This window comes from Columba livia, chromosome 1 (genome assembly GCF_036013475.1).
Source record: "Columba livia isolate bColLiv1 breed racing homer chromosome 1, bColLiv1.pat.W.v2, whole genome shotgun sequence".
Taxonomy (NCBI): Eukaryota; Metazoa; Chordata; class Aves; order Columbiformes; family Columbidae; genus Columba; species Columba livia.
The window spans coordinates 156,260,418-156,278,914 of record NC_088602.1 but is presented as its reverse complement, the minus strand read 5'-3'; the positions used below and the strand labels follow the sequence as shown (position 1 = coordinate 156,278,914).

Below are 18,497 nucleotides of genomic sequence, written 5' to 3'. Positions count from 1 at the left end.
CTTCTGTCTCCCCCTCTCTACCCCCCCCCCTTTATATATCACAATAGCAGTAATCTCCATTATCCAGTGATGCTGAACTGATCTTTTTCTTCAGTGTTTGTTCATAATGGGGAACCACTGAAATGTCTTGCTCATGTAAGGTTGTTTTTAAAAAATGGCTATTTTTGTCTTCTCACTGTAGATTAACATCATTGGAAGTTAGTTTCTTCTCAAGGAATTTGTAATTCCATTCCACAGTCAGTATTCTGCCACTAATGGCATTTAAAATCATGCAAGAATAAGTATTTTTGTATATTTCTTTTCCTCAGAGCCATTGCTGCCGAATGCTTTCTAAGGGGACAAAGAGAAGTAAGTCAACACAGATTACTAAAATGAGTAATTATAAAATTCTGTAAAACTTTTCATACCTTGGCTTTATCCAAAGCAACAATCAATCGTCTCTCAAACTCAGTTTTTCTAGATAGTTGAAATACTCTACATGTAGACACTGAAGCATTTGCCTCATGTGTGATAAATACCTTTGGTGATCAAGGTAGAATGGATTTCATCATGAGTACTTGCGCAGACTCTTTGCGTGCATATTTCCCTTGGTCAGGGGGCTGTATTCTTTCTGCCACTTGAAATACAGTAGAGGGAAGAAAGGATTGCTGTGCTGGAAGATGCTAGTGACTATCTTGACTATCTTTACAAGTAGTTGGAAGGGTGAGTCTGCCAAGCCAATCCAATCCGTGTAAAGAGTTTGAGTAGTTTCCAACCACACCAAAGACATCTTTTTTTTCTCCAAAAATGACAAGTTTACTCATTGGTACCTTGGGAAGGGAAATATTCTTATCACTCTATATACAAATGCAAGAGAGCACAGCAACCAAATAGTTTTTCAGTTCAAATAGAATGGTTCTATATTCCTGGTATTGTTGCTACCACCTTCAAAATATTATTCTGCCTGTGGAAAGATGCTTTGTATTTTGGGGTACAGAAGGCCCCAGGTTTGTGACTCACCACTTGTTTGTGGTGTTTCTGAGCCAGAGCTCTGCTGTATCTTATTTCGTATTATTCTTGTAGTGGCTGATTCTCAGCATCTTTCTTTTCGGTCTGTAGTCTGTCTTTGAAACAGTATTTAAGCTTTAACTGATCTGTACTGGATAGCATGGCTATTGTTAGACTCACATGAAATCTTCCTTCCTTTTTTACTGTCTCCTAGAATGTTTAAAAAGTACACCCCACAAGCAGACAGTTATTTGCCTTGTAAGATTAAATAGTTCGAAGTCAGGAGATATCAAAGGCATGGTTGCCTATTTAGCATCAGTTCCGTCTCCGTGTTGGTTTGGTGTAATCTGTAATTAGTTACAGATCCCTGCTTTAGTCATTGGGTTAGATGGGCTACATTTGAAGGCACTGTTGCCTATAGTGAGGCCACTGTCTTAAAAGATGCCTGCTATGTTTGGTTAGGAATTTAGAAAAATATATTTCAAATGAATCAAAAAAAGGGTCCTTAAAGAAAATGAACCGGTTAGAATGAAGGTGTATGTAAAACACTGTAACTGGATTATACCCAGACAGGATCTTGTGGTTTTCTTCTGTAACCACCTGAATAACTATACAGTGTGGAGTAAAATCACTTAGGTGGGTGCATACAGTGCAGCTGTGTTTTTTGGGGGGTAATTAGTTTGGGATGTAGTGAGAACTTACAACTGTTTATGCAGATCAGTGACTGTTCCAGATAACTGGATTTTCTAGTAAACAGGTAGGATATTGTTTTAAAATTGAATAGTGATTCAGATTCTGGATTTCCTGTTCCTGGAAAACCTGTCATTTGTTCCCATAAGCAGGTCATGTAAAGGTTTTTTTAAAAGAATGTAAAAATGGGTATGAGTATTTAAAATGCCAACAAATACCTACTCTAATGACTCTGTGATTGGAATTGGTACTTCACATACCAGTAGTTGAAGAAGACTTGAGTAAATACTTGGATTAAATATTTTGGTTCTCTATTTCTGAGCATAAAATGGTAAAACTGTTGTGTGTTTTGCTTTTTTTTGTTTGGTTGGTTTTTTTTTAGACAGGCACATAACGATCGTTAAAGGACTAGGTAGATGCTGAAGGAAAAAGACTGTGAAACAGTTATTTTCATTGCAGGGTTGAAGTGATATGCAATAAGCAAGAACTTGAGACTACGTATTGAGTAGTAAAAGAGAAATATTCAGTAAGGTGCTTCATTCCCTGAGCGTGTTCCATCCTGTGCAATGAATGAGGCAAGAGTGTTGGGAAGAAAAATGAAACGTCGTGTAGTCAATCATATGCATACAGGGGTCAGAATTAACATCAGACATAATCTTGCCTTTGCTTTTAGTAGCGATTTAATGTTTGATTTTGAACCTTTTTTAAAAACAGATTTAAAAATTATTACAAGAGATTTTTGTGCTTCAAATCACTCATTTTAAATGCACAAAATTGTGCTGACTTTTAATACTCATTTTTATTTTACAGGTCCATCACTTATATCAGAGAGCCCTTCAGAAGTTACCTCTATGTGCAACACTGTGGAAAGATGTAATGTTTTCTCCTTATGATTCAGTTTGAGGTTTCATATAAATTTTCTGCATATCCCATATCCATAGATGTGGTGATGCTCAGGCTCTGGCTAAATCTTATATCTGCTTCCCCATCTCTTACAGCAACTCTTGTTTGAAGCATCAGGAGGAGGTAAAACTGATAACCTGAGAAAACTAGTTTCCAAGTGCCAAGAGGTTGGAGTCAGCCTAGATGAGCTTTTAAATTTAAACACTTACAGAACAGAAAGCAAGAATCGCTGAACGCTGGGTACGGTCAGCCATAAGTCCTATTAAATGCCAAAATCAGTTGAATGATTCTTCAGGCTGATCCGTGCCTAAGATCTGTGTAAGGCAGATGAGTATTGCTGAGCATATTGAGTCTCCAGTCTGCTCTCCTTCAACCTGGAAACAATTAACATGACCCTCCTGTGGAAAAATGAACTCCCTGTCTGGCCTTGCTTCTGGGCCCTGCCAGATTCTCATAACGTCATGTACGTAAGTATAGTTAATCAAAATGACAGACATTATTTTTTTATGTTTTTATTTTCTGTTTTCTTTGTTTTGCTGTTCCTGATTCACTTGACACTCTCGCTGATGCCTGAGAGATCTGTGTTTGGGATTAATTTACTGGGCCGTGTTTACAGTAAAAAGCAAGTAGTCCATTTTGGGTTTTTCCTTTTTTAAACCTTTTTTGAGACTTTTTCATTACAGGATTTAAAACAAAAGCAGCCGCTCTTAAGGAAAGTGTAACTGCCGTGGCCACAAGTATGCTTCTTGCACTTGAAGGCTCTAAGAGGGTTGCTTACTGCCCCTTTCTGCATTGGACTCACGGCAGAGACTATTAAACTTGAAGATTAAAGAAACTATTGCAAATGCCAGTGCATCAGAACCTAAGAGTGGTCAATTATGTGCAATTTTTTGTAAAGAAATTTTAATTTATAATAAAGTTTAACACTTTAAAGAAAGTTGATATTGATCTGTTTTGTGTTGGTACTACCTTGTAGTATTACAGGTGTTTTTATAGAGATATTTTCAATACAAACTGACCTTTTTTTTAAAAAAAATGTAGTCTTTTGTTATTTTGATCAAAAGGCCAAGTGAATGTGGTTGAGCTCCTTATTGTGGATGTGGAATAACTACATATCAATGAGGTTTCGTAGAACTTGTTTTAGAATTTGCCTGGGCAACCTGTTCCAGTGCCTCACCACCCTCATCCTAAAACAAAAAATGATTCCTTAAGTCCAATCTAAACCTACCCTCTTTTAGTTTAAAATTGTTGCCACTTCTCCTGCCACTACAGCCATTGGTAAAAAGTCTCCATCTTTCATATAAGCTCTAGTTATTAAGCCCTATTGCACATCAGATGTCAGTAAGATGTGTTGGACTACGAGTGATCATCGGGCTCCTTATCTCAGAAGTTTTGAATGCTATGAGCTAAACCTATTGGCCTCCACATCTAGCAAGTTGTTTTGGAGCAGCATCCAGGCTTTTGAATTGCAGTCACAGGTCATGCGAGGCTACCTTGTTGATTTTCATTTCTGTTCGTAGTGCTAGGTTAATGCTGTTCCCACATGAATTGCATTCTGTGCTTCGATGGTAGATTCTCAAGCTGCTTATCCTTCATGCTTGTAGGATATACTGTGAAGACAAGAACAAGCTTTTCTATATTTTCTATCCAGATTACAAGGCTTGAGTGAGGAGTGAAGAGAGGAAAAACAAAGCCTTGACTTAGATTATTATGGACAGTTTTTCCTGGTTGGGTTATATAAAACTGCAAAGATACCAAAAATGTAGTTACATAAAGAATAGGTCTTTTTACCCAATTAAACCATGCTTCCTCCTGTTCACCCATGCTCACAGTTATTATCCCGGTACCTTTATTTTTTTGGAGCACTGGTTTATCTTGAGACTACAGGAGGAGTTAGAGCTGTGCCTCAGAACCTGACCAGTGCTTATAAGCATATGTGGATGCTGGTATTTGACATTGAAGATTCAATAAGCAATGTCTCTTGTGTCTGACAACCCCCTTAACAGCCACTGTGATGCTGTCACTCATACCAAGTTAGGTGTCTGTAAGGACACTAGACTGCAGAATTATGTGGGGGCAAGATGCAGGGTTCTTCCATGGCCAATACCTGTGGGAAGTGGTGTGGCAGCCTCACAGAGAAGCTGATGGGTTGTGGGCTAGATGAGCAGATGATGAGGTAGACTGAAAACTGGCTCGACAGCTGAGCCCGGAGGGTGGTGATTGGCGCTACAAAGTCTAGTTGGAGGTCAGTCACTTGTGGTGTAGCCCAGGGGTCAACACGGGCTATAGTTCTGTCTTCATTAATCATTTGGATGATGTGGCAGGCTGTACACACGGCACATTTGCTAGTGACAAAAAATTGTGAGAAATGACATGCGAGAGGGTTGTGCTGCGGTCCCAACAGACCTCAACAGGCTGGAGAAATGGGCTGACAGGAACCTTTAGATGTTCAACAAACAGAAGTGCAGGGTCCTGCATCTGTGGAGAGATAAGCCCCAGTACCATCACAGACCGGAAATCAGCTTTGTAGAAAAGGCCCTGGGGTTCCTGGTGGACACCAAGTTGAACATGAGCCAGCAGTGTGTGCCCCTGGGGCAAAGGTGGCCAGTAACCTCCTGGACTACATTAGGAAGAGCATTGCCAGTATGTCAAGGTAAGTGATCCCTCACCTCTGCACTGGTGAGACCACACCTGGAGTAAGTGTCTGGTTCTGGCTTGTCAGTACAAGAGGGGGATGGAGATACTGGAGAGAGCCTACTGAAGGGCCATGAAATTAATTTAAGGGACTGGAGCACCTCAAGCATAAGGAAAGGCTGTGAGAGCTGGGACTCTTCAGCCTAAAGAAGGCTCATGGGGAGGATTTTATCAATGTGTACAAAAGTAGGGCATAGAGGGTATGGAGCCAAGTTCTTGGTGCCCAGTGAGGACTAGAAGCAATGGGCAGAAACTGAAACACAGGAGGTTTGGGCTAAACATCAGGAAACACTTTTTTACTATGAAAATGACCGAGCACTGGCACAAGTTGGCCAATGAGATGGTGGAGTCCCCATCCTTGAAGACATTCAAAATCCATCTGGACGTGGCCCTGGCAATCAGTTCCAGGTGGCCCTGCTTGAGCAGGTATGTAGCAAGTGTCAAAGGAAGCCTTCCTGAGACAAGCAGAAGTGATCAGAGTTGGAGCACTCCTGAGGTGGAATGTTTTAAAATTGCAAACCATGATGACTTTCACAGGGGTGCAATCATCCCAGTAGCATTAATGACCATGTTTCTCAGCAATGTATGGATAGCAATCTGTGGATGACTTGAACGTTCCTTAATGATGGAAAATTCACTTTTAATGTGTTTGAGGAAGCAATTGATGCTCCTGATGTGGGCTTAAGATACATAAAGTCTTTAGTGTCACTGCAGTTGCTGTCACAGTTATAGTCTTCAAAATCTGTAAGATGCAAATCCCTAGAGAAAGTCTGCTGTCCAAGATGCTCACACAACAATTAAAATGGAGAACCCTTCAGTCAAGAGGTATCAGAGATTCTGGCCTCTAGGGAGGAGGAGCAATAGGAAGCACGCACCATGAATGGGCAGCAATCGCAGAAAGTTGCCTCTTGGAAGCAGGCGAATCATCAGTGAAAGGCGATTTTTCAAATAATCAAAATAGATTATAATCAAATAGTGTATGTAGTAGGATAGACTTGAATGAATTTTTTGATGGAAGAAAAAAAACCTAATTCTTGACTTGCCCATCAGTAGATCTGTGGGATGGGCTTGTGTCCCTGGGTCTCCAGAGCTCTCATAGACCTGCATCTCTCCTTAAGCTGGTCAGACTTGACTAAGCCGTTTCCTCCTCACAAGTAATTTGAGTTCATGTCCCAAGAAATGTCATTCAGAATTACAGGGCAACAATGTTTCTGTTTCGTGTGAGTAAATCAGAAGTCTGATCACCCAAATTTATGTCATGGAGCAATTCAACTGAGGGACGAGTGCATCAGTCATCTGACCAGCTTTTTAGGATGCTAAGCAGACTTCTTCCATGTGAACATGGAAACACAATCTGATCGATAATGTAATTTCTCCCCACTAGAAATATTTCTTTGGGTTTCAAATATAACGTTCCCAAGCTGGTCAAACCACTTGCAGTCCGATTTCCCTTTGTAGGTGTGATACTGACTGACTCTGGTCACAACTCTGTTAGTTTTTTGTGCTTTGGTATTGTGGGTTGGTTGTTTGTTTTCCTGATAGGCAGTAGCTTCCTGAACTGTTATGGAACAAACTGAACTCCGTCCTTTTGGTTTGAAGGGCACCATTTCTATATCCTCAGAAAATCACAGGCTGTTTCACTAACACTGATTTTGGTGGGTTAGGGAGAATGTGCAGTATTTAGATTGTTTTAGGAATACAGAATTTTTAACAAACTGCAGGTAATCAAGCCCATTTATGCTTATGGAGTTTCCTTGTCAGTTGTTTCTTAAAGCCTAGTTTACTTTTCAGCATCTGCCTGATAAAGTACTTTATTTCCTTGCTGCTGGGAATCTCAAAAGGAAATAATTTGAATAGTTTTGCTAGATGCCATGTCACATCTTTGTATCCAAAAAATTTCAAAGAGAGTTTCTAAGTGAATTGAACGTAAGCATCTATGTCTTGGTGGTATTAAGTTACAAGCTAATAAATGTGTGGGTTATGTATCTAATGAAAAGACTGTTGACTATGTCTACATAATTCATCCAGCATACAAGATATACTAGTTATACCTCTGGCCTTTAACAGGTGTGCTATTGCAGATGTGGTGATGCCCCTAGCTAGCTTGGATAGAGCACCAAGAAAGATGTAGCAGCGTTGACTTGAAAAATTTTCAGCATCTTTCAAATCCTTTAGAAATTCCAAGTAGGTTACTGAGTCAGTTATAGTGCATAGGAGTAGGTGGAGCTGTATCTTACCTGAGAGATCTAGAATGAAGCCAGCAGATGGCCTTACACGTCCTGCTGTTTCACCCAAGACTGGGGTCATCCTACTGCTGGTTTTAGGGAGCGGTCAGGAATGAGATGAGAGCAGAAAAGGTTTGTTTTTCAGAGTCAGCCACTATTTCGTGCCAGGGGCTATCTTGCCCTGAAGAACAGAGCAGGGGTGTTAGCTAATCCTTATCTGTAAAGTGGCTTAATGTTTGCTAGGAACCCAAGATCAAAATTTGGCTTAAAAGAACATATAGACGTTAACTGCTACTTTTCCTTTTTATTGCGTACTACTATTTGTTGTTGTCCTGAGTAGCAGATAATAAAGCCAAGTATGGCTTGTAACTGAAACTTAACCTTGTAGAATTGTTGGCAATGAATTATCTGTGTATCTGTTTGCTCTCTGTTAATGGGAGCATAAAATCCAATCATAAGTTTGCGGTGCTGCACCTGGGGTACTGGCACAAGTGACCGTATCATGGCTCAATAAAGTGTTGACAAAGAGTAGATGGGAAGAGGCTTTTCAGTGCAGATGGTGGGGGCTGATCTAGCAGAAAATAGCACAGAAAACACAGTGTTGCTGTCGTAGGAGTTATTTCCTTCATAGAGTCTGAGCTGAGGAAAACTCAGCATCTTTGAAAAAGGTAATTATTTTTAACTGATTCCTCACTGCTACCTCAGCGTGTGATGGTCACAGGCAATCTGTGAGGAACATTTGTTCTTTGAGATGATGATCCTCACTCATACCTATATTTGGGTTTTATTTTCATGACAGCTGTCATTCTGGCTCTCATTTGTGACCCTCGTAGTTAGGTCAGTCCCTTTTCTGGTCAGTTTGGGAAATTTGGCTGAGGAGAGGTGGTTGGGGAACTTCTTAGTATGGGTCTCGAGGACAATGGTGTTTTCTCTTGTATTGACCGGAGTTAACATGACACGAATAGGAATGCGGAAGAACTGTTCATACAATCGTTCATACAATCTTGTATGTGGAAGGTTTAGTTATGACGATGTGATGTGGAAATAGCCCATATTTTTCAGTTCCTGCCCCCTGCAATCATGTCTGCCTTTCCCATCAGCTTTCACCTTTCCCTCCTTGAAGCTTCCTACTCCCTCTGAAACCTTTCATGAGCTTCCTTTCTCTTCTAGAAGAAATGTTAAGGCACCTTTTTCTGCCGGGAGTGGTTAGGTACATTGTGTTAGGAAGGTCACCGTCAAGACCTGCACTGTTCAGATCTCTGTACAGCCAAGAAAAGACTAACTTCTGTAATTTCTTGTTGAGACAGCAGGAAAGAGTGGCAGTGCCTTCCTTACATGACTTAAATAGACCAACAAGACTGACACATACGTTCAAAAGGGCAATGGTTCTAAGCTGTGCGGTTACAGGCGTGACACCATCATTCCTGTGAAGTCATTGAGTGAGGATCAATGAAAGATCTGCCTGCACAGAGGACAAACTCAGTGGTTTAAAAAAATGATATCCACAAAAGTCTTAAGATGGTTGAGACTGTGCCTAAAGACACCAGTGCAGGTTATCTGAAGGTTTGATGACTAATGCAGGAGATGTTTTTGGCAAGAGCACTCCCTATGGGCTAAGAAACCCACGATAAACTTCAGAGTATATAGACAAGGGCTTTGGTGTACATGTGCTGTGCTGGGAACAGTCGTTCACAGCAGCATTTGGCATTCCCCGTCCACCAACGAGGCCTCAGCCTATTTGCAGAAGATAATGTGCTTTTTACTATCCAGAGGATTTTATTGGTCTTTGCGGTGCATTCATTCCATGTGGGTCTGAAACCAAAGGTTTTCATGGTGTGTTACTGTGCTCCCTACAGCACAAATGTTTGATGAAAGCATTGTGGACAACACAAAGCACTAACTGGAAGAATATTGTGTAGATGTGTGTTTAAGCAGAAGTTGGACAAGATCATAAAAGCAAGCATGGGTTGGTGACAGTAATTCCCTCAGAGAAAGAGTAAGGTGATTTTGTGTTTTTCTTTTTCCCCTCTGTCCCTGGATACAGAAAAAAAGAGGCAAGACTGATTTGCCCTTAAAACATTTTTCAGCCAGCAACTCATGGCCTATTTTCTGCCAAATTGCCAGAAACCAAATGTGGGAGACTTGGATAAAGCCTAAGACTGAATGATGGGCAAGAATCTTGTTTAGTCTGCAAAGAATTTCTGCTCCTTGTTTTTATAGTGGGTCTGTTTGCTCCAGCTGAGCAATGTCCAGGGGGACTGGCATATTGCACTTGTGTACCAACTCCGACTGGAACAGTTTTGACTCAGTAAGCAGGGACTCTTGCTTCCATGTATTTTCTTGGTTGTAAAGCCCCAGTATAATCTGATGGATTGTCAGGAGGACAGTGTGGAGAGACAAAGATATTGCACCATAAATAATGTAAATGGATTTAGAATTGTGTGATGGGAGATAGGAAAATGACTATTGGAATTAGTCTGTGAGGCAAATAGTCAATGTTTTTGTCTGAAATGAGCACGTGGGTGGGTCAGTGTCTGAGAAGTGTCATTGAACACAAGCTCTGTGGTTTTATCACTTGTTCAGCATAATCCTTCCAGAGCATTATGTTGAGTTGTTTTTGAAGGCCCTGTGCCAGGGCTTTATCAGATCAACCTAGATCAAAGGTTATACTTGATTACTATAGTTGTATATCTTTCTACCTTTTTTTCTGTCCAATTCTACTAAGCAGTCCAGAAGCTTTAAATTATGAAAAGCATTTGTCGAAATGAGCAAAGAAAACTGTTACAGCCTGGCCTTCTCTCACCCAACATGTAGGTGGGTAGAGAACATGGAGGTACAATGCTGGGACCTGAGCTCACTCTCTGTGATTTCTGATTTCTGATTCACTGATTTCTGATGTGGTGGAAGTTCTAAAATCATAACTGGGACAAATGGCTGCATAGAGAACCATCCGTAGAAACCTACAGTCAAGAAGCCTTGATACAGTCACAAAGCAGCCACTGGTGGGCTACTGGGTCTTATCCAAAATTGTTTTTTTGTCTTTGCTACGTCACAGGCAATGAGACAATGGGGTGGACTGGGAAGTCTCTAAGCAAAGTCAGAAATGGACCCGGTTGCCTGGGATACACTGTGTCCAGGTCTGCTGGACACACTGATGGGACGCTAAGCCTAAACCCTGGACCTATCTGATTTGTGCCAGAAACATTGGTTATATTAGTGTGTTTGGGCAAGATATGGACTGGAGCGCAGGCTAACATTCAACACGCTGTTAGCAGGCTCCCTGGTGTGGTTTTGACCCACACAACATCTGTTGCAGGTATCATTTGGCAAATTAGCATGGACCAGACACTATTCCTAGTATGGTTTATGGACAAGACTGCTTTGTTTTGAGAGAAAGAGGGAATGTAGGGATTGTAAGTGTGCATAGTAATTATGCCCTGAGGCAGAGAATAGCCCCAGACTGTTTCATTCACAGCACAGATGTAGCCACTTCATCTAAAGGCACAAGTCAGGTCGTGTGCTGGTGCTCTAAAGCCAGAGAGGTGCTCACAGAGCCATGCACACTGATGGGAACCTCCTGGCTTTTTCTGGATGGAACTGGGATCCTGGAAGCCCTGAGTGCCCAAACTGCTGACGATGGGATCCTGACGCTTTTTCTTGGAGGCAGTGAGATGTCTAAGCTGAGCTGCTGGCACTGCCTATGAGCCCTTCAGCTGCAGCCCTCCAGTGCGGCCCACATCTCTTTTCCTTCAGGTCTCATGAGCCAGCATGAAATGTCATCCTTCTTAGGATTGTAGTGATTAAAGAACAAGTATGTGAACAGTTATGCAGAGTGAAAGAGGGGATGCTTTCCTAATAAAGTGATTATTTCTCCATATGGCTTATAGAAACTGGTGGTGGTGGTGGTGGCAATGAAGATCCCAGTTTTACTGAGCAGTCAAGTGTGTGCAGATGGTGGTACATTCTACAGCATTTTTGCTTTTGAGGAGTCTAAGTCTCATCACACATCTCTGATGTAATTTGTGCACCTGTGCACTTGCTGGGTTGCAGTATTTAGGTTACACATGTGGGTTGGGAGGCTGCTGTCAAAGTGGGCTGCAGTACTGACCATTTTATTGGCTTCTCCGGCACACTTTCTAACGTCCCACCAGCCTTAAGATTTTGGAATTGGAAACTCTAACACTTCAGCAGGTTCAGGACATCCCATCTCTAGTCTTCCAAATACGTTGGGTGTAAAGCTTACCTTTTTAGACAGCTGAAGCAAACAGGAACACGTGCTTTTTATAGAATAATAAATGCATAGATAAGAACAAAATTAAGTCCCAATGCACTTAGTTTCCTTGATTTCCTGACCCCTCGTTGGTACAGATGAGAGCCTTCTGGCCATGATTCCTAAGTCCCTGTTTCCCCAGCTGAGCAAGGATACTGTGTTTCAGATGGAAAACCATTGAAGGTTAAGGGCTCCCAGTGCCAGCCTTGTGCCCATCTCCACCACCACCAACACGGGAGAGCCTGGGAACACCCCTTCCTCCAGAATTGCCAAAACCTGCACAGCGAATTTCCTCAACTTCTTGTTACGAGCTTTCTGGAAAAGGGACGACTCACTGAACCAGAAACTGAAAAGGGCAATAAGTGCTTCACAAGGGCAGTGAGGCACACCTGGGCTCATGGTGACACTAGGTGTCTGGTGAAAAAAGATCAACTTTCTCCAGCTGGCCTTAACTGCCTGCAACCGCAGATCTCCATCCCGGATGGAAGAGGCAAAAGCTTGAGTATCGCATGGCAGTGGCAAGACAAAGTAAGAAATCAAGGTTTCCCATCAGATGTCTGGGAATAGTCTCTTAGGAAGTGTCTTCCTTTGTCTGTCATCTGTTGTACGAACTCTGCTGCTGGTTGTATTACACCCTCCACCCCCTTGGGACAAGCTTTTCCTGTAACGCTTTCTCATGCCTCCCTTGCAAACAAACCCAGGTCACATTCCTGTTACCTTATTAAAAGATCTATGACATAGTTATCAAAAATCTTTCTCAGATTAATAAAAACCTATTAGGTTTTAAAAGGTGATGGCTTAATTTTAAGTCTAAGTCCTTCTTCAGAATCTTTTAATGGCTGGTTAACATCACATTGGCAGTCTAAACTTCTGAGCCAATAAAATGTGAAACTTTTAAATTTTTTCCTTATGACAGAGGTATTTGGGGTAGAAAATCTGAGTGACACGAAAGGAGAAATTTGCCAGGGAGCTCTAAGGGGGAAATGGAGCTGAACAATCTTTTTCTAATTATCCTAATAGAGTGCCATTATCAGAAATGCTCTGTGCTCCATTGGGAAAGAAAGTTATGTTAATAGGAAACAAAGATATTTGATCCTTCGTAGATCAAAGCACTTTTATGATGCTTCTGTCATTGTGAAAGGCTCTTGGTGTAAGAATGGTACTTAGTGGACAATGGCTCTATTGTTCGTCACTTATTTACCTTCTAAAAAAAAAAAATCAGACCTAGTGTATCATTTATGAGGTCCCAGATTTGATGAGAAGTGCTTCACTCTACCATAAAGCAACGGTTTTTAGGACTATGCTGTAGTTCACTGCCTACAAACGTGAGAAGTTCTATTGTGTGAAAAGAAATATTTGGTATGGAAATAAAAACATTCTGAAATCCACTGAAGTGCAGAAGCTTCTTGCAAAGCCTCTGAATTCCAAGCTGGGAAGGCCTGTGGGCTTTCTTACCCATTTTTTCCCTTTCTCTTCATGCTTACTTGCATTCAGACACAGTTTAGCTCTGGGAGCTTCCAAGCAGCCTTTTTCCTTTTGTATTTATGCAGCGCTTAGAGCAGTGGGATGCTGGTCCATGACCAAAGTGCTCTCCCAACACAGATAATAATGAAAGTAGAGAGAGATCGATACTGAGAACAGTTCACCTGTGCCTCATGAAATAGATTTCTTACTACTTTAAAGCCCTCTGAGGAGAGAAAAATTGCTTAAAGACCTGGAAAGGCCTGTGTTCACCAGCAGTGTTGTGTGAAGAATAGTGTCAGGAGTATGGTAAAAGGAGAATGTTTGTTCAAGGGAGGGCCTAACAGTTCTTGTGGGCAGAAAAGCAGTATTGAAGGACAGAACTAAATAATTAACACTGGTCATTTACTTTTACCTGTATTTCAGTTCTGTACAAGCTAGTGTCACTGATTCCTATTTAAGTGGAGTGAATAGAAGAAAGAAAAAGTATTTGAATTTAGACTAGTTTTTCAGTTCACAAAACTTAACACTTGATGAAGCTAATAGAACACAATGATTTATTGTTTTTTGTTTCCTACCGACCTGTGTATAAAGGTGTTTTGTTTTGTTTTTCATGGTAATGCTTTGTTTCTACGTGAGTGTCATTATCCTCTTTCTTTGACTGATGCTCCACAAACAGTCTCATAGTGTGGATGAACACACGTCTTTATTTAAGACTAGAGATCTTTCTTTCCCCTTTTGCAATAGCAATAACGGGCACTGTACCGCCCTCCCCTGTGCCCAGTACGTGGGTGCACACTGCCGTTTCCGTTTTTCTTTGCTGCTTTTTGGAATGTGGCACTCGGTGACTATAAGATTTTAAAAATACTTTTGCTCCAGCTTCTTCAGAGGTCATCTTTCCTTGTGTTCCTTCAAAATTCCACTCATCCACCTCTGCACAATCTCTTTGTGTTTGCTGTCTTAGAGATGGGCGATTGATGATAAGTGCTCTGCTCACAGTACTTTAAGCCTGGAGCAAGAAGGGCTAATGGAGGCTGCATCCAGTCCCAGAGGTGGCAATTCCTGCAGCAAATGTTTTGGCACCAGTCACCGCACAGACGAAAGCCTCCAACACGAGGGCTCGGACTGGAGAGCTGGGTATGTTCTATGAAGAATTCTATACCAAAATATAATTTGTCTGACCTGTAGTCTTCATTTCCCTAAGGTAATTTGTATAACCTTTCTGGCCCATGGTGATCTTAGAGTTTCCAGTCTGTCCTGACTTTGCCTCCGTGCCCAACTACTACGGTGAAATAGTATTTTTCTCTCACAAAACACATTGAATCTTTTTCTTTGTGATACTGAATGCATGCCAAACTCTGCTGTAGGTGTTCTTAGCTTTGATTCCATCCTGTGTCCTTACTCAGAAGGAAGTATGTCATGGTCCCTTAAATACGCTTTCCCAATGTCTCAGGGCTTGGTGTCTCTAGCTTCCCATGCCCTCTAGAATAGGATACGTTCCTCTGCCTTGAGAAACCCACTTGGGCGACCAGGTTGAACAGTACTGAGTATCCAGAGGAGCAGACACTTTGTGTCCATGTTAGACTTTCAAGCTGTTCAAACACTAGCAAATGTGGCAACTGCCTACAAAAGATGTGGTGAATGGAGTTAAACCCAGTTAGCTGCCAGTCACAGTGGTGTTCCCCAGGGCTCAGTATTGGGGCCGGTTCTGTTTCATAACTTTATTGATGATCAAATGCACCCTCAGTAAGTTTGCAGACAACACCAAGTTGGGTGGGAGTGTTGATCTGCTGGAGGGTGGGAAGGCTCTACAGATGGATCTGGACTAGCTGGATCAGTGGGCTGAGGCCAGTTGTATGAGGTTCAACAAGGCCAAGTGCTGGGTCCTGCACTTGGGTCACAACAACCCCAGGCAGTGCTACAGGCTCAGGGAAGAGTGGCTGGAAAACTGACTGGAGGAAAAGGATCTGGGGGTGTTGATTGACAGCAGCTGAACATGAGCCAGAAGTGTGCCCAGGTGGCCAAAAAGGCCAACAGCATCCTGGCTTGTATCAGCAACAGTGTGACCAACAGCACTAGGGAAATTATTGTGCCACAGTACTCAGCACTGGTGAGGCCCCACCTTGAATCCCGTGTTCAGTTTTGGGCCCCTCGCTACAAGAAAGACATTGAGGTGCTGGAGAGAGTTCAGAGAAGGGCAATGAAGCTGGTGAGGGGTCTGGAGCACAAGTCTGATGAGGAGCAGCTGAGGGAACTGGGACTGTTTAGCCTGAAGAAAAGGAGCCTGAGGGGAGACCTTATCGCTGCCTACAACTACCTGAAAATGAGGTTGTAGTATGGAGGGGGTTGGTCTCTTCTCCCAAGTAGCAAGTGATAGGACAAGAGGAAATGGCCTCAAATTGTGCCAGGGGAGGTTTAGATTGGATATTAGGAAAAATTTCTTCATGGAAAGGGTTGTCAGGCATTGGAACAGGCTGCCCAGAGAAGTGGTTGAGTCACCATTCCTGGAGATGTTTAAAAGATGCACAGGTGAGGTTCTTAGGGACATGGTTTAGTGGTGGACTTGGTAGTGCTAGGTTAATGGTCGAACTCAATGATCTTAAAGGTCTTTTGAACAAAACAGTTTTATGACCCTATGATTCTATATGTCATCACCAAACAAAAGAGCAAACGTAGAACTGTGACTGCCCTAGTGGCAAGCAAAGGCCGGTTTCCTTGAGGAATAGTCAGCTCAGATAAATCTGTGTATGAAATTTGTACACAGTTACACTTCAGTATTGAGGAATATGCTGAAACCTCACAAACTCCAGGATATTGCCAGTTGTTCAAACCTGCAAAAAAAACCTCAAACCAAAACAACTCCCAGGAAAATCCAACAAAATGGAAGATTGTCTGTGTACTGGGACAAGTATATATCAAATAAAGCAAAACTCCCCATACTTTGCATTCGTAATAGGGCACTCGACTAAGTCAGGAAACTATTTCCCTGCTTCATGAATTAAGATGCTGATGGCTCCCTCTTCCACTTGGCTGGTTTGCCATGGTTTAGACACCTTCACATCAATCATCCATTCTATGTACCTCCCTGGAACAATAATCCTGGCTCCTCTTTTGTTTGCTGACTGATGACGATGTTCAGGGAGAGAAATGCTGAAGCATTTGTTAACATTGCAGACTCAAGACTGATTTCAAATCCTCAAATTTATTCCCTGGCTACACAAAACTTCCTGGAGTTCATTTTCATAGTTAACCAGAAAAGGGGGCCAGGAGGATTTCACAGAAGGCTGTGGTACTTCCTACAGGAGAAGAAACCTCTGTTTCTGGTAGAACAATCTCCCCAATCACTTTTTTTTTTTTCTTAGAAGGCCAGAAGAGCTCCTTCCTCCAGGAAATGGTCAGTTCCTAAACTGGAAATACTGATAATAACTACAGTGACATCCATAGATAGCCCTGAGAAGCTCTTGTTATGCATGGAACCAAATTAATAACTGCAGACACCTGTCAAAACAGTGATTAGGTATCAAGAATCACACCAGATGCAAAAGGAGATGCTTGAAACTTCCTTCACAGATTAGTTTTGGAGTCCTGAGACTTTCAAGGCCAGTTGGAGAAGACTCTTGGTACATGCATGTGTAGTACTTAGTGGAAGTAGTCAGATTCACAGATGGACAGTTTTTTCCCTAGTCGATGAAGCATATTTTTTGCTTGACAAGTGGAAAATGTTGCCACCTGTGAAAAGATTAAATAGGGATTTTTGAGTGGACTCTTTGTCTGTGACTGAGTTTTTCAGAAATCCTGGCTGTGGGCCAGCTCTCAAGAGGAATATTCTTAATGTTTGTTTTTTCCTATGACTGAGGTTGGATCCTTAGATAATTTTGACAATGCCACAACAAATTGTTTTATGGAGGGAACATACTCAAATTTCCGATGTCTCCAGAGACACTGGAGCACAAGTCTGTGATTCTCATTATGTGAACAAGATGTTTTGATGTTGATACTGTCTTTTCGTTCCAGTGAGCTTGCAAGCGTTAGGTGTAACACATGGAATTCCTTCTACTTCATTTATTAGCACAGGTAAATTTGCATTTTTCTTTAAAATTTCTAATCTCGTGTGTCTGTGACTCTCTTCCAGCAAAGACAGACAAAAAGTTGAATCAAGTTCCTAGGCTTAGATAACATACAACAATAACCACATTATTAACAATAACATTGTTGCAGAATGTCAGATTTGTCCCTTGGTTGGCATGTTATTCAAAGAGAACATGAGGTGCTTATTGTGGTTGGTGGAGATGTTGGTCCATCCTTTGCTGGTGGAAGCTGTACAGGTCTACTTGAGTTTGAGAGCTATGTTCTCCTCCAGCACCTGAGGATCTGCACAGCTCCTGTGCCTCATGGATCTGGAAAGGATTTTCTAACAGTGCTGTGATCCTAGTTCTGATCTTTTATGGTTAGCTTTCCTGTATTCATGTTCTTACTCTTCCATCTCCACTTGTTCTTCCTTCAAGAAAGCATGGGAAGACATTAGGTTGCCACAAACATTTTTAATTATTTGAGCCTTTCTTAAGTGGCTGAGTAATGAGGTTTTTCAGCAAGACCTTAACTTTCATACAGCAACTTAAACTGATGACAGAGAAATGCCTGATAATGAGATTATTTGTTTCATTTTTTCATACAGCAGTCAGAGGAAATAAGTGGTGCCCAATACTGTAAAGTTGAAATTCCTATTGTAGATGATAGGAGATAGTCTGATATTTTGTGTGGCAGCATCTTTCTTGCTGTCTAGTATATGTAGGCCACTAAGGCAGAAAGCAAACATGGAGCAGGAGCAACATCAAGGACTGTGCAAGATGTTGGTCTCAATTCAAGATCAAGTATGACCACCAGATTACCCAGGGATGTTCTCCCCCATTTTGGGAACGAGGTCTGAAGCTGCATGCCCCGCTGATGCAGCATTTCTCCTGCGGCGTCATTTTCTGTAATCCTCTGCTGGCGTCTGCTCAGGTTTGGCCTTTATCTTCATCCATTTTTCTTACAGGTCATCCGTTTTCCTTATGGCTTTCACTTGCATCTCTGACAAGATTTTTTTCCTTGGCCATTCAGGTATCTGCAACTTCCCTGAGGACCAAGTTCCCAGATAAAACTCAGTGATGTATCTGGTGTGCCAGAGCAGCAAGCGGGTGGCGTGCTCTGTCTGCTCTACCTAAATAACCCATTGCACGAGCCTGCAGGAAACTCTCCTTCAGTTGTTATTGAAGATAACACTATGC

General features: G+C 41.9%; 1 protein-coding gene across 5 annotated transcripts in view; it reads left to right on the top strand.

Annotated features, from left to right (window-relative positions):
• The window catches only part of ZFC3H1 (zinc finger C3H1-type containing), a 41,432-nt gene extending 37,915 nt beyond the window's left edge, over positions 1-3,517 (top strand). For all 5 annotated transcript variants that reach the window (XR_010467906.1, XM_065040435.1, XM_065040425.1 and 2 more), the window contains exons 33-35: positions 309-348; positions 2,488-2,550; positions 2,676-3,517. Coding sequence is in view for 4 of the 5 variants with exons in the window: in XM_065040435.1 (XP_064896507.1) it covers positions 309-348; positions 2,488-2,550; positions 2,676-2,813 (241 nt within the window). In the remaining variant the exon portion in view is untranslated. The remainder of the gene's footprint in view (positions 1-308; positions 349-2,487; positions 2,551-2,675) is intronic.
• The last annotated feature ends 14,980 nt before the right edge of the window (positions 3,518-18,497 follow it).